General features: G+C 37.0%; 1 protein-coding gene across 2 annotated transcripts in view; it reads left to right on the top strand.

The window, feature by feature from the left end:
• Nucleotides 1-1,684: 1,684 nt before the first annotated feature.
• CARS2 (cysteinyl-tRNA synthetase 2, mitochondrial) overlaps nucleotides 1,685-20,009 on the top strand; it is a 33,715-nt gene continuing 15,390 nt past the window's right edge. For both annotated transcript variants that reach the window (XM_070942917.1, XM_070942916.1), the window contains exons 1-9: nucleotides 1,685-2,030; nucleotides 3,447-3,497; nucleotides 6,830-6,947; nucleotides 9,286-9,357; nucleotides 10,441-10,546; nucleotides 11,337-11,420; nucleotides 14,738-14,867; nucleotides 16,231-16,364; nucleotides 18,897-18,961. In XM_070942917.1, coding sequence (XP_070799018.1) covers nucleotides 1,726-2,030; nucleotides 3,447-3,497; nucleotides 6,830-6,947; nucleotides 9,286-9,357; nucleotides 10,441-10,546; nucleotides 11,337-11,420; nucleotides 14,738-14,867; nucleotides 16,231-16,364; nucleotides 18,897-18,961 — 1,065 coding nt within the window. In that variant the 5' untranslated portion in view covers nucleotides 1,685-1,725. The remainder of the gene's footprint in view (nucleotides 2,031-3,446; nucleotides 3,498-6,829; nucleotides 6,948-9,285; nucleotides 9,358-10,440; nucleotides 10,547-11,336; nucleotides 11,421-14,737; nucleotides 14,868-16,230; nucleotides 16,365-18,896; nucleotides 18,962-20,009) is intronic.

The following is a 20,009-nucleotide window of genomic DNA, read 5'->3' as shown; positions in this document are numbered from 1 at the left end:
GACATAAATTCAGTTTCAAAGAAGAAAAGCAAGACCTGCAAACTAGCATCTTCATTCAACGGATTTGTTTCATCAAAAATAGACGTATAAGATGCTTTGCATTAATAGTCTTCATACTTTATTAGCTACACTCAGTCAATTTTAGTAAGATTCGTGTCTGTTCAGTACTTTATTTTAGACTATAGATGCATAGATGCACACATTCATACATATGATCTAGGATTTATTTATTTTTCAAATTTCTATACCGCCCTTCTCCTTTCGGACTCAGGGCGGTGAACAGCCAAGTAAAACACTTTATATACAAAAGTTAAAATAGATTTAAAATAATAAAATAATTTGGCCCATAATTAAAACATTTCAATTTAAAACCAATTTCAAATTTTAAAAACCCCATCATAAAATCAGGACATAAAATCAGGATTAGAGATGACTTTAATGGTACTTATGACCATGTATATTGGGATTCATTCTGAATTACATCAAGCAAGGTATCACAAGTGTGTGTGTATATGTACAGGTAGTCCTCGACTTGCAACAGTTCATTTAGTGACCGTTTAAAATTACAACGGCACTGAGAAAAGTGACATGACCGTTTTTCAGTTACTTTTGCATCTGCATGATCATGTGATAAAAACTCAGATGCTTGGCAACTGGTTCATATTTATGACCAGTGCTGTGTCCCAAGGTCATGTGATCCCCTTTTGCAACCTGACAAGCAAAGTCAATGAAGCCAGATTCACTTAACAACCAGGTTATTAATTTATCAACTGCAACCTCCGATAGGCATGACATGGCATTTTGTGGTACCTGCTGCTTAAAACTCAGTCTTAAGCTGCTGTTCAAAGCCTTTATTTCTCATATTCCTCGAAGAAGCTCACGGTGGCAGACATGAATTCAACAATCACTTTCATCCTTGTAAAAGTCTGAGTAGCATTTAAAGCCACTCTGGCGGAAGTCATCCAGTAAACCCCAGACGGAATATGGACTGAACTCGGATTTTCCCCTGCCAAGACTCCATCCAGGGAATTTATCAGCGAGCTTTATTTCCGAGTAAAGCTGTAGAGATTTGCATTATATTTCAAGTTTTAAAAGGGCGAATACGAACGTCTGTGGTAACTACAGCCACTTACCGCTTGCATATATACACGTATGGTGTTTCCCCCTCCCCTTGCAATTCAGGCTTACTCAAGAACCATGTCCCCATGCACTTAATCGGATGCCATCCCTGGAAAACGTGCACCAGCTTTACTTTCAGTCTCCGCGGGGGACTTTTTCGCGAGTTAACACGGGGAAGCTACGCAACTTTCAAGGTCACCGGCAAGTCTGGAAGGGAGTTTGGGGAGAACCGTGTAACCTGTGAAAGCCATCATTTCGCTGTTGTTGAACGCTTCCTCGCTTTCTCCGCCTCTCCCTAATAACGTAGGCAAAGAACCACGAAAGCTCCTCCTTTTCCTGCTGGACTCCGCCTGTAGCTACCGCTCTCCTCAGCGGCGAACAACCGGCGCCGACTGTTCCTACCGCCGGATTGGGCTGTGCGGCGCCCAGAGAGCCCCTCCCTCTTGCTGGGGGGAGGGAGGCTGGGGGGAGGGAGGGGAGGAGGAGGAGGAGAAACAACGCACCGGGATCTCGCAGTCGTGTGGGCTGCGTGTCTCTGGATTGGTTTCGGTGCAAGCAATAGAAGAGGAGCCGCCACCGCGGCGGCCTCCTCCCTGCGACGGAAGCATGTTTTGCGCTCCTTTGCTAGCCCGGCCTGGCGGGAGCTGCCTGAACGCCTCCGCTTCTCCTCTGCAGCGGTTGGACGCGCGTCGGTGGTTGACTTCGGTGGCCATCAGGGCTCCGCCTGCCGCTCCAAGGAAGCGCCAGCCGCTGGGTGAAGGTTCCCGCAGGAGAAGGTGCACTGGGGGTATCCCGGAGGTCGGGACGAAGTGGATCAAGCCCAGCGGCCAAGACACCGGGATCCAGATCTATAACAGCTTGAGCAGAAGCAAAGAGCCCCTTATCCTGGGAAATGCCAACGTGGTGACTTGGTAGAATAATTAGAAAATTGTCAAATCTGTCTCTCCCTCCCTTTCGGCAGCTCATAGAAGCAATGAAATAAACCTATTTTGTTGCTGATGGAGATGTAGTAAATGTTGGGGATGGGCGGTGGGGGGAGTCTCTCCTATTGAAGGTTTCCTTGAGCTAGTCCTAGGGCTTGTAAAACTACAGGCTGCCTCAGTGGAAAAGAAAAGCAGTACAGAATTGGATTGGTCAATTAAAAAAAAAACCACAACAACTTATTTCTATCCCTCTTTTGTAAAAAAAATAAAAATAAGTTAGTAGTATAGACTGGGGCTCTTATTGGGGATTGCAGCCTAGGCCCTAAAATGGTAGAGTTTTGGCTTGTGGAATTTGGAAATTCATCTGTCCCAAGACTTTAGTGGCTTTCTCCTGAACTTGATCTTGCAATGAAATAGGCATTACAATATCTACCTTCCAAATAAAAAAGAATCCTGTCAGATAATGGTCAAGCAGATAGAAGACAGGTGGATCAAGACCTGGAATATTAGCAGAGGTCAAGGAGTAGTACAGATGAAAAAATTCATGTGCCAGCTTCTGGTAGAATAAGTGTACCATATCTGCCCTGGGAAATTAGGGACAGCAATTAGATGGCAGAAAAGAATTTGAATGTCCATATCTACTGTCATCTAGTGATTGGAGTTTTGCTCAGATATTAGATATTTAAGCAGAAAATGTAAAGATAGCATTAAATAACATGTGCTAACAGATTTGCTGGCCTAAAAGTAAGTGATCAATTCCTGATCACTTTACAGACATATTAATATCATTTACTTGGCCAAAACAGAGAAATTGATTTGTCATTGTCTTTATCCAGGGACCCCTTAGTCATCTTCTACTTTATCATCTAAGATTGACTAGGTGGTACTATCTAATTGATGTGGTGATGCGCAGTATGCATAATTAGTCTTTTTACCTACCATAAATTGCGAATTAGTTGGAAGACTTAATGTTATGTAAGGCTGCTTTAGGCAAAGAAATGGGTAAAATAAAATCCAAACTCTTGAGGCTTTCTGGAAGTACCTTACTGTTTGTATATCAAAGATGATGATTTGTGAGTCCTCCTGGGCTTGAAGCAAGCTCCCAATCTAGAAGTGATTTGGTCATTGCAGGTTGTTATTCTGCCTTTATACCCTCTGGAAAATTGCCATTGTTCAGTTAGGCCCTAATTAAGATAGTAAATTTTGAGCAGGTTTAGTGTGGCCAATAAGATATGACTTTCAAAATATATTTCTTAGTGAAGTCTCCCTAGCAAGATCATCATAACCAGATTATCTGATCATCCAGGGTCAGTCATTGTGGCTGATGTTGGACTTTTAAAAACTGTTCAGTGATGTGACTTCTACTTTTATCTCTGATTTTTGTCACTTTAATTTTATTGGCAGGTACAGCTGTGGGCCTACTGTATATGATCATGCACACCTTGGGCATGCTTGGTGAGTTTTAATCATTTTTATTTACATTTGTACCTCACAGACTTCTCTAGATATAACTATAATTAGCAGCAGCATCCATAGCGAATTTTGTTCCATAATAAAATGCTGACATTTGTATGCTGCATGCAAATGCCATTACAGCCTTCTTTTGTAATATCTGCTCAAATTGCAGATGTGTGACAATTGTCATTTGTTTATTATTTCTTAGATTTTTATCTTGTCCTTGTTCTTGATTTCCCCATAAATGACCATTTTATTAGATAAATTAGCATTGATTAGCTCTTTCAACAAAAATCAAGAGTTAGTTGAGTTAACCCTGATATTGTATTTATTCATAATGAAAGTCTCATTAGGTTCACTAATCTCAAGAAACTACATAGAGAATTGCCAAAGACTAAATGGATGAAGATAAGATGTAGCATGATGGATGGGTAATCTATCTGATCAGAGAGGTTTGCAGAGTGGTATCTATGACACATGATCAAAGCCCTGGCCCTTTTTATTTATTTATTTATTTATTTATTTATTTATTTATTTATTTATTTATTTATTTATTTATTCATAATTAAATTTATATACCGCCCTACTCCTGAAGGACTCAGGGCGGTGAACAGCCAAAAAAGTAAAATATACATAATACAAACGTTAAAAACCATTTAAAATACATTAAATACTTTGGCCAGATTTAAAACACCCCAATTATAAAACCAATTTAAAAGCAATTAAAAGGGAGGTTAGGCCAGACCAGCCTGCTGGAATAAGAATGTTTTGAGGGCGCGGCGGAAAGTGCGCAGATCCGGGATCCTCCATATCTCCGGGGGGAGCTCGTTCCAGTTGGCAGGTGCCCCCACAGAGAAGGCTCTCCCCCTGGGGGCCGCCAGTCGACATTGTTTGACCAACGGCACTCTGAGAAGACTCTCTCTATGGGAGCGTACTGGTCGGTGAGAGGCTTATGTTTGTTGTGATGGCATCTTGTCTTTTCTAACACCCCCTCCCCCCTCCCCGCCACTCCCCCGTCCCCATGGACACCTCTGCATCTGACTTGGAGAAAATAATTTTTCAATATATATTATGTCGTGGGTTGCCTTACTCTGGCTGAAAGATTAGGTTAAACATTTTATTACTTGTAGTATTCTTATTTTTCAGCTATGGGTGAAATGATTAAAGCAAGGACATAGTCAATTACAGAATAGTTTTTTGAACGTCATCCTTAAGTAGAATCTGGTAGTCCTATCTATATGGTCCAGCTGGGAAACGATGCTACAGGTGCCTTTCCTAAGAGAAATTGGAGGGTAGATAGCCAGAGAGTTGCAGCTCTTCATTTTGGAACAACTTATCACACTGAGGTCAGGTTAGCTTCTACACTTTTCTCCTAGCAGAAGTAGGGTAAATCTGTTTCGAACATTTTTGTTACCGGTATCTAACTGCAAAGTGCAACTTTGAATGCAACCTGAAATTCACCTTCTTGCAGTATGTGATACATTTTTTACCTATTTATTATCATGAGACATTTCCAAATCACCAAAGTAAACTCACTGAAATATCTAAGATGACTGTGTAGGGACCCCAGATTTAGAGAAGAAAGTGTGATTTGGAGCATAAAAGGGTATGCCACATTAAACTTATTAACAATCAGGTTAAACCAGGATTCCTTGAAAATGCCACAATTGGCTGATTTCACACTTAATAATGACTGTTTACCCAATATATATCAGGTTATAACCAATATGTATCAGGATGTTATACTTAATAAAATATATAATTTTATTTTAGGGAGTTAAATAATGCCAATTTATCTGATTAGTAGGCAATATTTTATTAGGCATATAAAATTGTTATGAGCATTGAATACGCACATTTAGTGACTGCAATTATAATGGTGATGGAAAAGTAACTTTATATTAATTCTAGTCACTATATGTGAGCCATAATATTAATCTATCAAATAAATAAATCTTCACATTTATTACCTTTGCTCATCTGTAAAGCAAAGGAAAGCTGGAATAAGATCATAAACATAGTTGCGTTTTCACTTAGCAATCACCTTTATTTATTTATTTATTTTATTTATTCAATTTAATATTAATGTATAATTAATATACTTAATGACCAACTTGCTGGTTTGAATTATGGTGACAAAGTGAGGACTATTTTCTAAGTAGAAGTTAGTACCTTGTTTCAACAGTAATGGAACTTCAAGGAAAACTATAAAATTACTAAACTACTTATTTATCAGCAACTTGGGCCTTTTTATTTAGGGCTTAATCAAAACAAGAGACTTGTCTCACATTGCATGTTAAAGAAAGTTTACCATCCTGGTTATTGCATGTTAGTGGTGGCGCTTATTTCAGAATTTGTAGGTGTAGGATTGCTTTGTAAAGTAATAAAATTAGAAAAACTAAGTCATGGTTGCAGCATTATATTTAACAATAGCTATAGTTAAAAATAGCTGAAGTTTGTATAGAAATGCCACCTGTCTCTTGAATTTTGTAGCCTGTTTGTTTACAATTCCTTTCTGCCCATTAACATCTCAAACATCAGGTAAAGTTATGGAGGTGTAAAAAAAAGTTGTCACGGGATCTTATAAATATCTGCAGGATTTGCTGTTGATAGACCTGATTCCCAGTTGTTATCTGTAGCAATGGTAAAATGTGTCCCCCCCTTCCTTACCCACCACGTCTTCATACTGCTGAAATTAAGAAAACATGGGATAATATTTTTCGTGTCAAGTGGCTATAAATTTTGCTCAGTTCCTGGCTTTAGAATTATTTAATTTTAATTAGTATCTGAAACAGATGCGCTCCCCCATTCTTATATGTGTTCTGTCTCTGCCACCTAATCACTATGTTTGCTTACCCTATCTGTCTAATCACCATGCATGCATTCACACAGCCTTTTTCTCTTACTTGCTTGCTCAATCTCTGCTTTATTGCTGATTGTGCACTTAGTCTCTCCCTCCCGGCTTGTGTCTCCTATCCATTCACCAGCCATACACAACCAGCCTCTCGCATTCGGACAAGCCATCTTTCTGGGTATGACAGTAATGCTGCCTTAATTTAATTTCAACTGTAGGTGATTTTAAGCATCTTATCTAGACAGATGTATGTTTGTTGCATTTGGTGACTAATTAAAAAGCAGGATCAGTCTCAGAATCCTGAAGCTTTCCTACTGCAAAAAAGTACATTTTATGTCACAGTAAATCTTCTAATGTACATAAGATTCTGTTGTTCTAATATATTTTGTATATATTTAGAAAGCTGAAAATGATGATCAAAGTTTATAAAACTTGTCACTGCCCTAATACATTCATTATTTTTCCCTCTGTGTTTCAGTTCCTACGTAAGATTTGACATAATTCGAAGAGTAATGACAAAGATATTTGGAAAAGAAGTAGTCATGGTGATGGGGATTACAGATATAGATGATAAAATAATTAAAAGAGCAAATGAGGTAAGTATATAAATCAGCCTACTTGATACATGTTTTTAGAATGTATATGTACTTTATATTGTGTATTACTTTATACATGTTTTATTGCTTGGTATATAAAATCTGTCCTGAAATGTGTGCTCCTCTTGTATTGTGCTATTTGCATCATATCCAAGTTAGATAGTAAAATACAATTGATCTGTTAGAATTGATTTTTACATAAGCTGAAAATACTTGAAACCCTTGAAATGTATTTGTTTATGTATTGAACATATTGGTAGGCTGTTGCAATCAAAAACTACTCAAAAACACAACCTAAAACAAACCCCAAATAGAAACAAGAAATACAAGAACACTAGAGTACAAAAGTAGTAAGAGAATCAAAGATGGCAATAACAAGTCAAATCAGGAGGAAGCTCTCTGACAAAGGTCATACTTTAGAAGCTAGTAGAAAACCAACAGAGAAGGAGCCAGCTTGATTTCTATAAGGAGGCTTTTCCACACAATATTCAATACTGAAGTACAGGAGTGTTAAACTGGCGGGCTGGATGCGTGGGCTGGATGCGTCACGTGCAGGCCACGTCCACCCACAAAGGAAGTTCGGCCGTTTTCAGCCTCCGTGGATTGCGTTTTTGGCCTCCACACTCTCCATTTTAGACCTGTTCCAGGCTGCGGGGATCGTCACAGCACATCGCCGCTGATCACCGCCTCTGCGCATGAATTTTCGGCCTCTGCACACCCTGTTTTTGGCCTCTGTGCATCATGTTTTAGGATGGTTCCAGGCTGCGGGGAACCCTACTGCGCTGATCCCCGGAGGCTGAAAATGCAATGCGTGGAGGTTGTGATCAGCAGCAATATGCTGTGGCAATCCCAGCAGCCTGGAACGAGACCTAAAATGGAGTGTGCGGAGGCCAAAAATGCAACGCGCGGAGCTAAAAACACGACATGCTGAAGCATCAATGGGTTGTGGCGATTCCCGCAGCCTGGAACAGCTGATTGGCAGTATTCAGGGAGGCTGATCCAACCGCCAATCAGCTGCTCGTGTTGAATCAGGCTGTGATAACATACTGAAGCTGACCAGGCTGTTTGCTATTTGCTGCAGGGACACTAGCCAGATGAATACCAATGGATGCTGGTAGGCAGAGGCAGAATTTTTTTTTTTCTTGTTTTCCTCCCCCAAAACTAATGTACGTCTTATACTCCGGAGTGTCTTATACTCCGAAAAATAGGGTAAGTGTGCAGCCCCTTCAATAATTGCAGAATGTGGAGGTCAAAGCTTAATGTCAAGGGAATATTTTTCTGTCTGATTTATAGATCAGCACATTTTTAATTACTTCATATTATTCCTTTAATTATGTTAGGTTACAACAATAATTGGGACCAGGAACTCTGTTGCTAAGTGATGCAATCATAAAGCATGATATGAAATGACTGCATTACATAGCAAGGACAATTCTGGCAAACCCAGTTGCTATTGTGAAATGAGGACTGTGCAGGTCATTAAGCTAGGATCTCATGTCATCACAAGTTCCTGACTTTGCTCATAGGAAGCTAGTAGAGAATGCCAGAAATAATGATTACATGACCAGGGGACTCTGTGATGAACTCCAAGGACCAGTCATATTATTTATGGCTTCATTCAGCAGCATTCTGAACACTTGCTGAATAAATGGTCATAAATCAAAGCCTACTTGTATATATTTTAAAATTATATATGTATTACTGGACAATCCGTGACTTGTTGGGTCATTGTTTCAGATATATTTCCTTATTGGGTGCCTTCAACAATGGCAGAGTTTCTAACATAATGGAAAAGTTCTGCCTTGAAAGTAGCCCATATTGAATTATATAGCACAGTCAGACAAGGAATTTTATGTTTATGACATTTTGGATTGTGTCATAAAATACCTAATGGTCATTTTTATGTCATAAAATGTTTTATAAAATTTGTCAAATTTCAATTTTGTGGGTGTCATGGGTTCTGGATTTTGGATGCTTTTTGTAAGTTAGTCCATTTGAGCTACCTTGGTTGAAGATTTTGGATGCTTTTTGTAAGTTAGTCCATTTGAGCTACCTTGGTTGAAAAAGTTTTGCCCTATTATGCATCATTTCGCCCAAAGGTTAAGGAATTAGAGTATTAATATTATATAGATAGATGTATGAAATTAGTAATTATTAAATCATAAAAGTTCTGTTGGAATGGATCTTGGAGATTCTCTAGGCCAGTTTTTTAAACCTTTTAACATGTTAGTTCATTAGAAGAACAGTTGGTGAGACCTCTTAATTATATCTTGATTTCATAACCTCTGTGAGCTCTTACACTTGATACATGACTTAATCACTTGTTGATTTTTTATAGATGGAAATCTCCCCAGAAACCCTTGCTCGTTGTTATGAGGAGGACTTTAAACAAGATATGACTGCCTTAAAGGTACAAACATTTAATTGATATGCTTTAATGTTGAACATAAAGCTTCTTTTGTCGTACAGCTGCTAGGACAATGGTGGAGAACTCCTTTCGGCTCATGGGATGCCCTAGCTGTAATAGTAGTTGTTGCACCTTCTTTATTTAGCTTTGTAACAATACTTTAAAACCTTTAATAAAAAATTTCTAGGTGCAACAGTAGATAAGTTGTGGCTTAGATCTGGTTCTGAGGACCTTAGCAACAAAAGAAAAAAAACAAAAAGTGGAAGAAACATGGATGTGGGATGCAGAAGAAGTGGAGGACAAGCAGAGAAGTAGGTAGAGTTGAAAAGAAAGACAGTGACTGCTGATGCAAAGAAAGGAACATTTAAGCTAGGAAAATGGGAAAGGCTGAAAGAGAGGGAGCAATGGGAGACAGACAAAGGAAAGGGGGCTAAGTAGGTGAACAGATATGAAAGTTGGAAGGATAAGAAGAAGGTGAGATTAAAGAAGAATGGAAATAGTGGAGGGAAAATGAAGTGGAAATCATTGAATTGGAAGAAATTGGCTTGGAAGAAAAGTTCTTGTAGTCCAAACTCTGCTCGGACCCTCCCAGGCCTAGGAATCTGGAGGTGTTATTGAGCCTTTCCAACATATAGATTGATTCGTTGATCAGATTAGATTGATTTTATCCCCAGTTACAAATTACATGTGCATTATTGTATCTTCACTTTTATGGTTTTTATGTTGTTTTAATTATTGTTAGCTGCCCAGAATCATGAACTTGAGATTGTATCTTAAAAGGTTTAATCATGGCAACTGGACCAAAGTTTATTAAAACTGAGTCTGTATGGCAAGAGTTGGTTCTTTCCAATGACTATCTGACTCTCTGCCTACCCAAATTTTCATTTTGACAGAAAAAGTTACTTTGATGAGTAACAAAATGTCTCAATTTTAATAAACTTTGGTTCAGTTGTCATGATTTAACCTTTTAAGATACTCAATTCCTAATTGATGTTTTCCTTTAGAGACAATCCGTTGCTCTTGTATCACTTTACTCAGCTGTTATTAATCATCTCCTTAATATATAGCTCTCTTTTTTTTACATAGGTCCTTCCTCCCACAGTTTATATGAGAGTAACTGAAAATGTTCCTCAGATAATTTCTTTTATACAACAACTTGTTACTAATGGATATGGTTATGCAACTTCACAAGGTAAAACTTCCCAATCTTACAGTAATCCTGTGATGTGTTTGCAGTTCAATTAGTATGTTGCTTTAGAATTGGCTGGGGCATTCTTGGCCCACCTGTATAGGTAAGGTGAGTGTTAGTAACACTGTTGCATTTGTGCATTAGTGCTACCTTTTTTATTGATGAGCTTGTGACACACGGCTTGTTGAAAGACAGTATCAAAGTATCAATGTAGGCTAACAGGCTACATTGCTATGTTAGGTTTTATTCACAAGACCCCTGCAGCCTTTCCTCTGGCTTCTCTATCACTTTGTACATTTTTTTCCTCTTTTCTTCTGGCTAGCGGCTTGCTATTTTACTGGCAAGGGACTTTGGAAATAATTGGGTGTAGAAACATGGGTGTAAACCATTTTTAAGAAGCAAATTGACCTAACACCAGATTTATCATTGAACAAACAGTAACTGATTCTAATTTTTGCTTGTAGAATATGCTCACCACTGATTACGGAGCCTGAGAAACCTGCATCCTTGGCATGGTCTTTGTCTCAGTGTGTTTTGTCCATTAATGTATTGATGTCTCTTGGGTCTGCTATGAAATTTCTCCTGCCTTGGTACAGAAATGTGGGCAGCATAGGCTACCTGCCATCATCACCAGGAAACAGTACACCCAGGAATATTGCTTTGCATCTAGTGTATAATATGGGCTAGCCTGAATTGTTGCCTAAAAGTAGAGGCATTGATTGATAATTCCCTTGAGTAGAACACCACATATTTCCCATCGTTATAATAAGATCAAATTGTTTATTTCCGACAGGTAATGTTTATTTTGATGTCCGTTCTAGGGGAGACAGATACGGAAAGCTAACAAATATTTATCCTGAGACCCAAGAGGAATTTGGTATGTTATTGACAGTTACTGACCTTTGTACAAGTTTATTTATTTACTTACTACACACATTTCTTCACTAAGATTCTAGAGCGTTTGCAAATGCCATAAAATAATCTTAACATTAACCAGCCCATTAACTTTAAAGCAGTAACAGCAATATAGCAATAATAGGAGGACTGACTACCTTTAAAAAAAAGTGTTTCCTGTACTCTTTCCTAGAACTGTAGCCTTGATCAATTGTAGAACTATTTCCATAACGTAAGATTTCCCCACAAGTTAGCTTTCATTTCATTTCATTTCATTTATTAAATTTTTATACCGCCCTTCTCCCGAAGGACTCAGGGCGGTGAATAACTATGAATAACTTCATAGTTATCTTGGCATATGCATGACTGAGGTCAGACTATGTTTCATATAGTTTGTGTAATGAAAATAATTTATATTTCTATGAACACTTTGGATTCCATAAGAATTTTGGTAGTAAATAAATTGTATAAGCAAAATGAGTAGAACCAAATTGGAAACAAGATGAAAATTACACTCCAGCTTCATTATAATATATATTATTATATAGAAATATCAGGAAGTAGACAATCTACTCCAAGTTACTTTGTCCAGAACTGTTCAAATTTGTCTTGACAACTATAAAAGGCCTAAAAAAGGTGGTAGGCAAACTTCTGGAGGCAAAGGGTTCTTCAGTGTCGAGCCCATTATAGAGAAAGATGAGTTTTTGGTCAATGTCCTCTTGATTTTTCTGAGAGACCCGGACCCCAAGCATCTTTTCCTTGGAAGCATGCATGGGACAGGCAGATTCACAGGCAGTCTTTACTGATGTATGATACTTTCCTTTTTTTAAATAGTAATTTTATTAAAAAGCACAACTACAATGTTAAAAATATAAACTAAAAACAATAGAATAAAAAGGAACAATAGAAGGTGCAGAAAAAAAACAAGAAAAGAATAGAGAAAAAACAAAAATTTAAAGGAAAAGAAAAAGAAAAATATAAATCGCCCCTTTTATCACAAGCAGGGTGGATTTGATTTAAATCGAGTTGATTTAAATCACAATTTAAATCATGATTTAAATCACTAGTAAAAAGGCTTGATTTAAATCAACTCGATTTAAATCATAATTTTTAAAGAGCAACTGTCATCTCTGCTACTCCTTTGACCCACTGTTGACTCACCGATAGTCCCAGTGTTGCAGAATATACAGCCTCATGCTACATAACTAAGCTCCATTTCATGCTGAATAAACTAAATTATTTATGTATCTTAAATAGAAAACTATCTTACGTTAGATTTTTACCTCAAAAGTTTTTTATTAAAATAAATTCGATAAAAATAAAAAAAATCTGATTTAAATCAAAAAAATCCAATTTAAATTAAAAAAATCTGATTTTTTTGATTTTTTTAAAAAAATCATTGATTTTTATCCACCCTGATCACAAGTACTCGGTTTATGACCACAATTGAACCCAATTTTTCTGTTGTTAAGTGAGACATTTGTTAAGTGAGTTTTGCCCCTTTTACAACCTTTGTTGCCTCGGTTGTTAAGTGAATCACTGCAGTTGATAAGTTACTAACCTGGTTGTGAAGTGGATCTGGCTTCCCCATTGACTTTGCTTGTCAGCAGGTCACAAAAGATGATCACATGACCCTTGGACACAGCAACAGTCATAAATAATGAACCGAGCATCTGAATTTTGATCACATGATCATAGGGTTGCTGCAAAGGCCATAACCCTGAAAAACCCTGTCACTTTTTTCAGTGCTGTTGTAACTTTGAATCATCAATGAAGTGTTGTATGTTGAGGACTACCTGTATAAGCAATTTCAGAAATTTATCATCATTTCCTAAAATGCAATAAGTGATTACTTCTTCCCATATCCCATCTTTTAACTATATACAGATCCTTAAAACCTCATCATTTCAGTTTTTGTGAGCAAAAGTTTATTAAGTGTTACTTTTAACAATCTTGATTTATAGTCCTTTCATACAGCATCCTAAACATGATTTATCTTTGTCCCTTCTCACAAACTTCTTCAAAGCTTTAACAAGCCTTTTTGCAAATCCAGTATTGGAAAATTATCCAGGTTACTCTCTGAGTTTGGTATTTGTATATCCCTTTAAATTGTTAAGACATCAGTTGGGTTTTTTTGTATGTCCAGATATATAATGCAGCGGTCATTCCAATGCACAATGCTAGCTACTGCTACTTAGAAATTTAAAGTTTAATGAATTAGCAGTAAGGTAACCTGCACAGACAATACTGTAGGTGGTGGTCACGGATCTAGACTTTTTAAATTGTGTACATGTATTTTCTCAACTTACAACCACAATTGGGACCAAAGTTTCTGTTGTTAAGTGATTCACTGCAGTTATTAAATGAATCACGTCATTAATTGAATCTGGCTTCCTCAGTTGACTTTGCTTGTCGGAAGCAAAAGGTCACAAATGATGATAATCTGACTCCGTGATGCTGCAGCAGTTATAAATACATGCCAGTCAAAATGCCTAAATTTTGATCACGTGATCACGAGGATGCTGTGAATCATAAGTGCGATGACTGGTCATAAGTCTTCTTTTTTTCCAGTGCCATTGTAACTTTGAACAGTCACTAAATGATTGGTTGTAAGTAGAGAACTACCTGTATTTATTTATTTATTTTATTTATTTGTTTCCATTTCTATACCGCCCTTCTCCAATAGGACTCAGGGCGGTGAACAGCCAAAGTAAAAACAAAAACAAAAACAGAACATACAAAATTTAAAAGCAGTTTAAAATAATTAAATATTTTGGCTGTAAATTAAAACAACCCAATTTAAAATCAATTTAAAATTTAACTCAAGCCAGCCCAGCTAGTTGAAATAAATAGGTTTTCAGGGCCCGACAAAAATCCGGAGGTCTGTTATTGTACATATCTCTGGGGGGAGGTTGTTCCAGAGGATGGGCGCCGCCACAGAGAAGGCTCTCCCCCTGGGGGTCGCCAGCCGACATTGTCTGGCGGACGGCACCCTGAGGAGGCCCACTCTGTGCGAGCGTACTGGCCGGTGGGAGGCTATTGGTGGCAGAAGGCGGTCTCGTAAATACCCTGGCCCTAAGCCATGGAGCGCTTTAAAGGTGGTCACCAACACTTTGAAGCGCACCCGGAAGACCACCGGGAGCCAGTGCAGCTCGCGCAGGAGAGGTATTTGGGATTCCTTCTAGTCATTTAGCTAAATGAGGCCCATGATATCTACATTTCAAGTCCTGATGGATTTCTTTGAAACATTGAATTCTGAATTTTCTCTTTAATCATATCATCACTACTTGTTACTGGCAGGGTTTAGTGATAAGCGCCACAAGAAGGATTTTGCTCTCTGGAAAGCAGCCAGACCTCATGAGATATGCTGGGATTCCCCCTGGGGGAAAGGAAGACCTGGCTGGCACATTGAATGCTCTACAATATCAAGGTCAGTTTTTTTTCATTTCCTAATCTTGCTTCTTTTTCAAGAACATGCTAACCGGTGCTGGCAGAAACCCTACAGGGGCAGTATGGGATGTCAGTTGTTTATTTTATTTACTTATTTAAAACACACAGCTGCTCATTTTACATCAAACTCTGAGTGGTTTCTAATCAGGAATGAAAACAATATGAGTAATAAAGCAACATAAAACAATACTAATAACTATTAAAACCACAAACATGTTTTTATTTGTTAAAAACATAAATTAATAGGAATTGTAGTTTGGGACTGTTTTAAATGCACACTTGGAAACAGACTGATCTGAATGGCATGATGGCTAACTAATGCCAACAGCTTTTTGTTTCCTTTGCAGCTTGAAATCTAAACTAACTGCTGTGGTCCTTTGCATTGTCATTCTGAATGTTGATTGATTGATTGTGACATACATCTCTTGTGTTGAAGCCAAACTTGTAGATGATCTGGGGGACTGCAATAAAAGAATGGGAAGGTGTTGACAGACTTTTCTGTGGGATATGAAAATGAATGTTGAGTAGTGTTTCAGTAAAGAATTGATTTTGTGTTTTATACGTCTTATGTCTTTGTACTGAGCCGATCAAATTTGTTGAAAGTGGTGGGGGAAGGCAGTTTAGATATTTGCTGGATCCTCTTCCAGGTCAATTTCCTTGGGCCTAGTGAAAGGAAATGCCTCAAATAAAACAGATTATAAGGGCAGAATTGTACATTTTGCAAATAGCTCTGTGTCCCCTTTTGTCTAGAAAATTCCCTTGTAGCAATTATGTTTATAAGGATCAATGTGTTATTTGTCCTTCACAATGTAAAGAAGACATCAGAAAGTGTAGCTTTTCCAGGAACTGCTTAATTAAATTAATGTGAGGTAATGGATGGAGAGAAAATAGTTCCAATTCAGTTTATAAGTAATATACAATCCATTAATATTCAGTATAATTAAATCTATATTAAAGTCTGTAAGGTTGAGGATGTTAATGTAAAAGAAGTATTAATGCGAGACAGATATTTCTTTATTGTATCATACATTTTAGCACAATCTGGGCTTTAGAGGTAACCTAGCATTTCCTTTTGACAATTTGGATGTTAAGAGCAAGGCTAAATGTAATTATCCACTGGCACATTTGAATTAAACACAAAGATGTAGAAAATCAGATCTACTACAATCTGGACATATTGCAACATCCAAGCAAATGGCTTAAAGAAAGTCCCTTGAAAGGTTGGCTCCCAATTTTCTATTGATTTGAAGCAGTAGTTTGAATATTAATTTTTTATTGATTTATTAACATTTCTTTAAATCTAATCATTGTTCATTTGTTTGTTTTAATTATTATTTTAATAGTCTAGTGTTTGGGGGACATTTGGATATCCATACTGGTGGTATAGATCTGGCATTTCCTCATCATGAAAATGAAATTGCTCAATGCGAGGCTTATCATCAGTGTGAACAATGGGGAAATTATTTTCTACATTCTGGTAAGTTCTAGTTTAAATGAACTTTTAGATTTTTTATTCCTTTTATTTAAATATCAGGATTCAGGAAATTATATGGCTATGAAGGACAATGAACTTTGTGAAGAACACATTAAATAAATCAAGATATACTGTACAGTGATGATCATAAAGTGTGCTTATTTCACGGCCTGCAAGATGTTTCCTTGTTGAAACAAGGTATTGCTTATACCTTGTGATGTTCTACCATAGGGTATAGGTTTAGGCAGATTTTGTAGCATGAGTCACTTTAACAGCCTGGAATTGCTCTAGCTGATCTTTCCAAGGATAAACAGTGCAGGGCTCATCCATCCATTTGGATGGTTAACATAAGAATTTAAGACAAAAGTTTACTTGGACCTTGATTTCCAGAACTGATGGACATTCATAAAAGTTGATTTTGCTGTCTCCTTTCTCTCTGAACATCCTTCAAGACTCATGGCATTTGGAGATTCTCTCAAAAACATGTAAGGACAAAGAGAGTTACTACTCAAAACAGAGCAATAGAACTTTGCTAGAATGGAATTTTGTTACATATAAGACACTTCTGCTCAGTTTTAGACCTTACTACTATATCCTCTTGTACTGCGGGCCATTTTGCTCAAGAGGGACTGTAAAATTCCTTGGAATCACTGAGTTGATAGGAACATACATTATGTTGATGGATATTATAGAAAGTGAAATGGGTGGTACCTAAATTTGATAAATAAATAATATTGAGATTCAAGCCATTATATTCTTGGAAATATTTACATAGAAATACTACAAGACATATTCTGAGTTCTGAGCAGAGAGGAAGGAAGGAAGGAAGGAAGGAAGGAAGGAAGGAAGGAAGGAAGGAAGGAAGGAAGGAAGGAAGGAAGGAAAGACTTATTTCTGAAAAAAATGGTAATATTTCTGCAAATATTTTTGTTGCGTTTTTGTCCTCCAGAAATATAGTTTCTTGCCATTAAATGATAAACTGTATCTTCAGGCTGCCTGAGTCGCAGAAAATAAAAATGGTACTTGCCCTTTGCATTTGGGAGGGGGAAAAATACAAAGGTAAAATTGAACAATAGGAAACACCTTGGGGAGGTAGGGGTAAACAATCTCATTCCTTTATCCTTGCGGGAGATGGGTTTTTGCAATAGGCTATAGCCTCTTTGATAGCCATTTTATGAATAGGAACACCCAGCTATGGCAGCCATTTTGTGAGAGCTTCCATTATAATATTTTCTAAAATATTGAATGTATCTGTCGGTCCCAAGTCATTGCATATCCAGATTTGTAGAGGAAAATTGGTTATCTTTAAAAAAAGAAGATACCTACATTTGAGAATACACATACTCAGGGTAATTCTTTTTAGTATTTGTTTAATTTAAGATTTTGAATGTAATACTTTTGCAACAGTCCAAAAGTCTAGGGCAGTTGAGGTAATTTGATCATTTAATGACATCACACAAGTGACATATATTTAACAGACATTAAATCTTGAATGGCCAATTTCCCCCAAGTCTTTTAAAGTGTTCTGACTTTTTCAGCATGTACGGTAGTTCTTCCACATTGTTTTACTGCTCTTGTAGTAGTTTGTGAAACAGCAGACCTTTTAGTATTACAATTGGTGAAAGATTCAGAATTTTACAAGAGAAAAGATTGGATGTTGGTTTAAATCGATACAGTAATTTTTAAATATTTAATGTCTTTAAGTAATATGTATACCTTAATGTAAGTTTGCCACCCTGAGTTACTGGTATTTATAAAAATAATAAAGACTGGGATGAAAATAAATGAACATTACCAGTCTAGAAGCTGCTATATTCATTAAATTGGATGGTTTTAAAGTTTCTACAAAGTTTCTATAACTTGGCGTGAATTAATAATTGGCTATAATTATCAAGTTGAGAAAATAAATGGTCAGTGTTCTGTAACAAAATATAGAATTAAAGTAAACTTATTAATAATAATATATTCTAGCTTTTCTTATAATATTTATGAAATGTACTGATGGATAAAACATACCCTACTACATATTACCAAATCTTGGAATCCAGCAATATTGAGACAGCTGTAAGTTCTTGAACTATAGCCTGTAAAAGAAATTTGAGTTAGTTTCTATCTCAGGAAGTGTGTTATTTTTTCCAAAAGTGTACTAAATGATATACAAAATTTTTCATGGAAAGTTATCTTAAGGAGTAATTTTTTTGCCATTAAATATATCCTGTGATTAATGAATTAATAGAAAATGAGAAGTTTTATTATCTCTCTGTTTGGCAGTATTTAATTACTTAAATTTTATCATAAAACGCATCCTTAAGTCAATTACCAAAAATCCATTTTTATCTATGTAAGGTTTAGAATTATTCTTAATATTTATTGGTATATAAAAATAATGGATACATATTTAAATATGAGTGTTGAAACAGCCTCATTTTTTGTTTTCCTGTTTCCTATTAAAAAAAATAATTTTCTTTTGTCTTTCCTAATTCTGGAGCACTTTTTATTTTTAAAACAAAGCAGCAATTTGCTTTTTCATTCCAGGACATCTGCATATAAAAGGGAGTAAAAAAATGTCAAAATCGTTAAAAAACTACATTACAATTAAGGTACTGTAAACATATGTTCTCTGGCTATTTCTTAATAGTGTTTTTCTGGGCAAAACTGTACCTGCAAGGATTTGAACTATGCAAAAGGTGAGTGGGAATTGGCTTGTGCAGGCTAGTGTGAAGAGAGTTTGAACACAGGAGAATTGGGATCTCTTCTTGAACAAATTTGGTGGGCATCTAAGACAAATGTATATAAAGGCAGATAGAATAATATGAGCTTCCAGTTTCTGTTCTTTGACATTGGGCGGAACCCTTAAAAAATGAACAGTCCTATGCATTATTATGCAGCATTTACTCTCTTGAGGCCACTGAGGCAAAGGGTCAAATTGTATGTTAAAAAAAGAGACCATTGCTCTGTTTGATGTGATTGCATGTCCCCTTTCTTGCAAATTCAAGATACAAAAGTATGCCACAGTATCTGCAACTCTTTGTCAGCAGTTTTCTGCCTTCTACGTCTCTTACTTTCCTTACTATCCATCTCTTGTTCCTCTTATCAAAGAAAAAACTCTGTTCCCTGTTTGACTCTCTTGAGCGATCCTACCAGACACAATACATAAAATATCATTGGTCAGCTGACTTGCTGCTAAACGGTACTGGCCTTTTTCAGTGAGGAAATTGAATCTCTTTCACTTTGGACTATAATAGAGTGAAATTAGTTACCGTGCGCCAGTATGGTATATATTTTCAGTTTGTTTTATTCTGAGTTTGCTGAATTTCTGTACAATTTTAGTTTTAATGTACCGTATTTTTTGGAGTATAAGACACACCTTTTTACCCCCCAAAAGGGGGTGAAAATTTAGGTGCGTCTTATACACCGAATGTAGCCCTGCCCACCCACTGGCCCCCACCCTTTGGCCTGTGCCTCACAGCAGTTACCTTCTTGCAAGCAAACAGCAAGAAAAAACAGCCCCTTCCAGCTTCAGCATAGGTTAATTAGCATAAGTTGATTAGATCGGCCTCCCGACTCTCAGCTGATTTGCTCTCAGCTGTTTTGCGCAGGGCTCCCCTGCTTGCTGCAGAGTGCAGGAGCAGATTTTTTTTTCCTAGC

The sequence above is a fragment of the Pituophis catenifer genome, unplaced genomic scaffold (assembly GCF_029215685.1).
Source record: "Pituophis catenifer annectens isolate HBS135680 unplaced genomic scaffold, rPitCat1.0.hap2 SCAF_4, whole genome shotgun sequence".
NCBI classification, from domain to species: Eukaryota; Metazoa; Chordata; class Lepidosauria; order Squamata; family Colubridae; genus Pituophis; species Pituophis catenifer.
The sequence above is the reverse complement of the archived record's forward strand: the minus strand, read 5'-3'. Positions and strand labels throughout refer to the sequence as shown.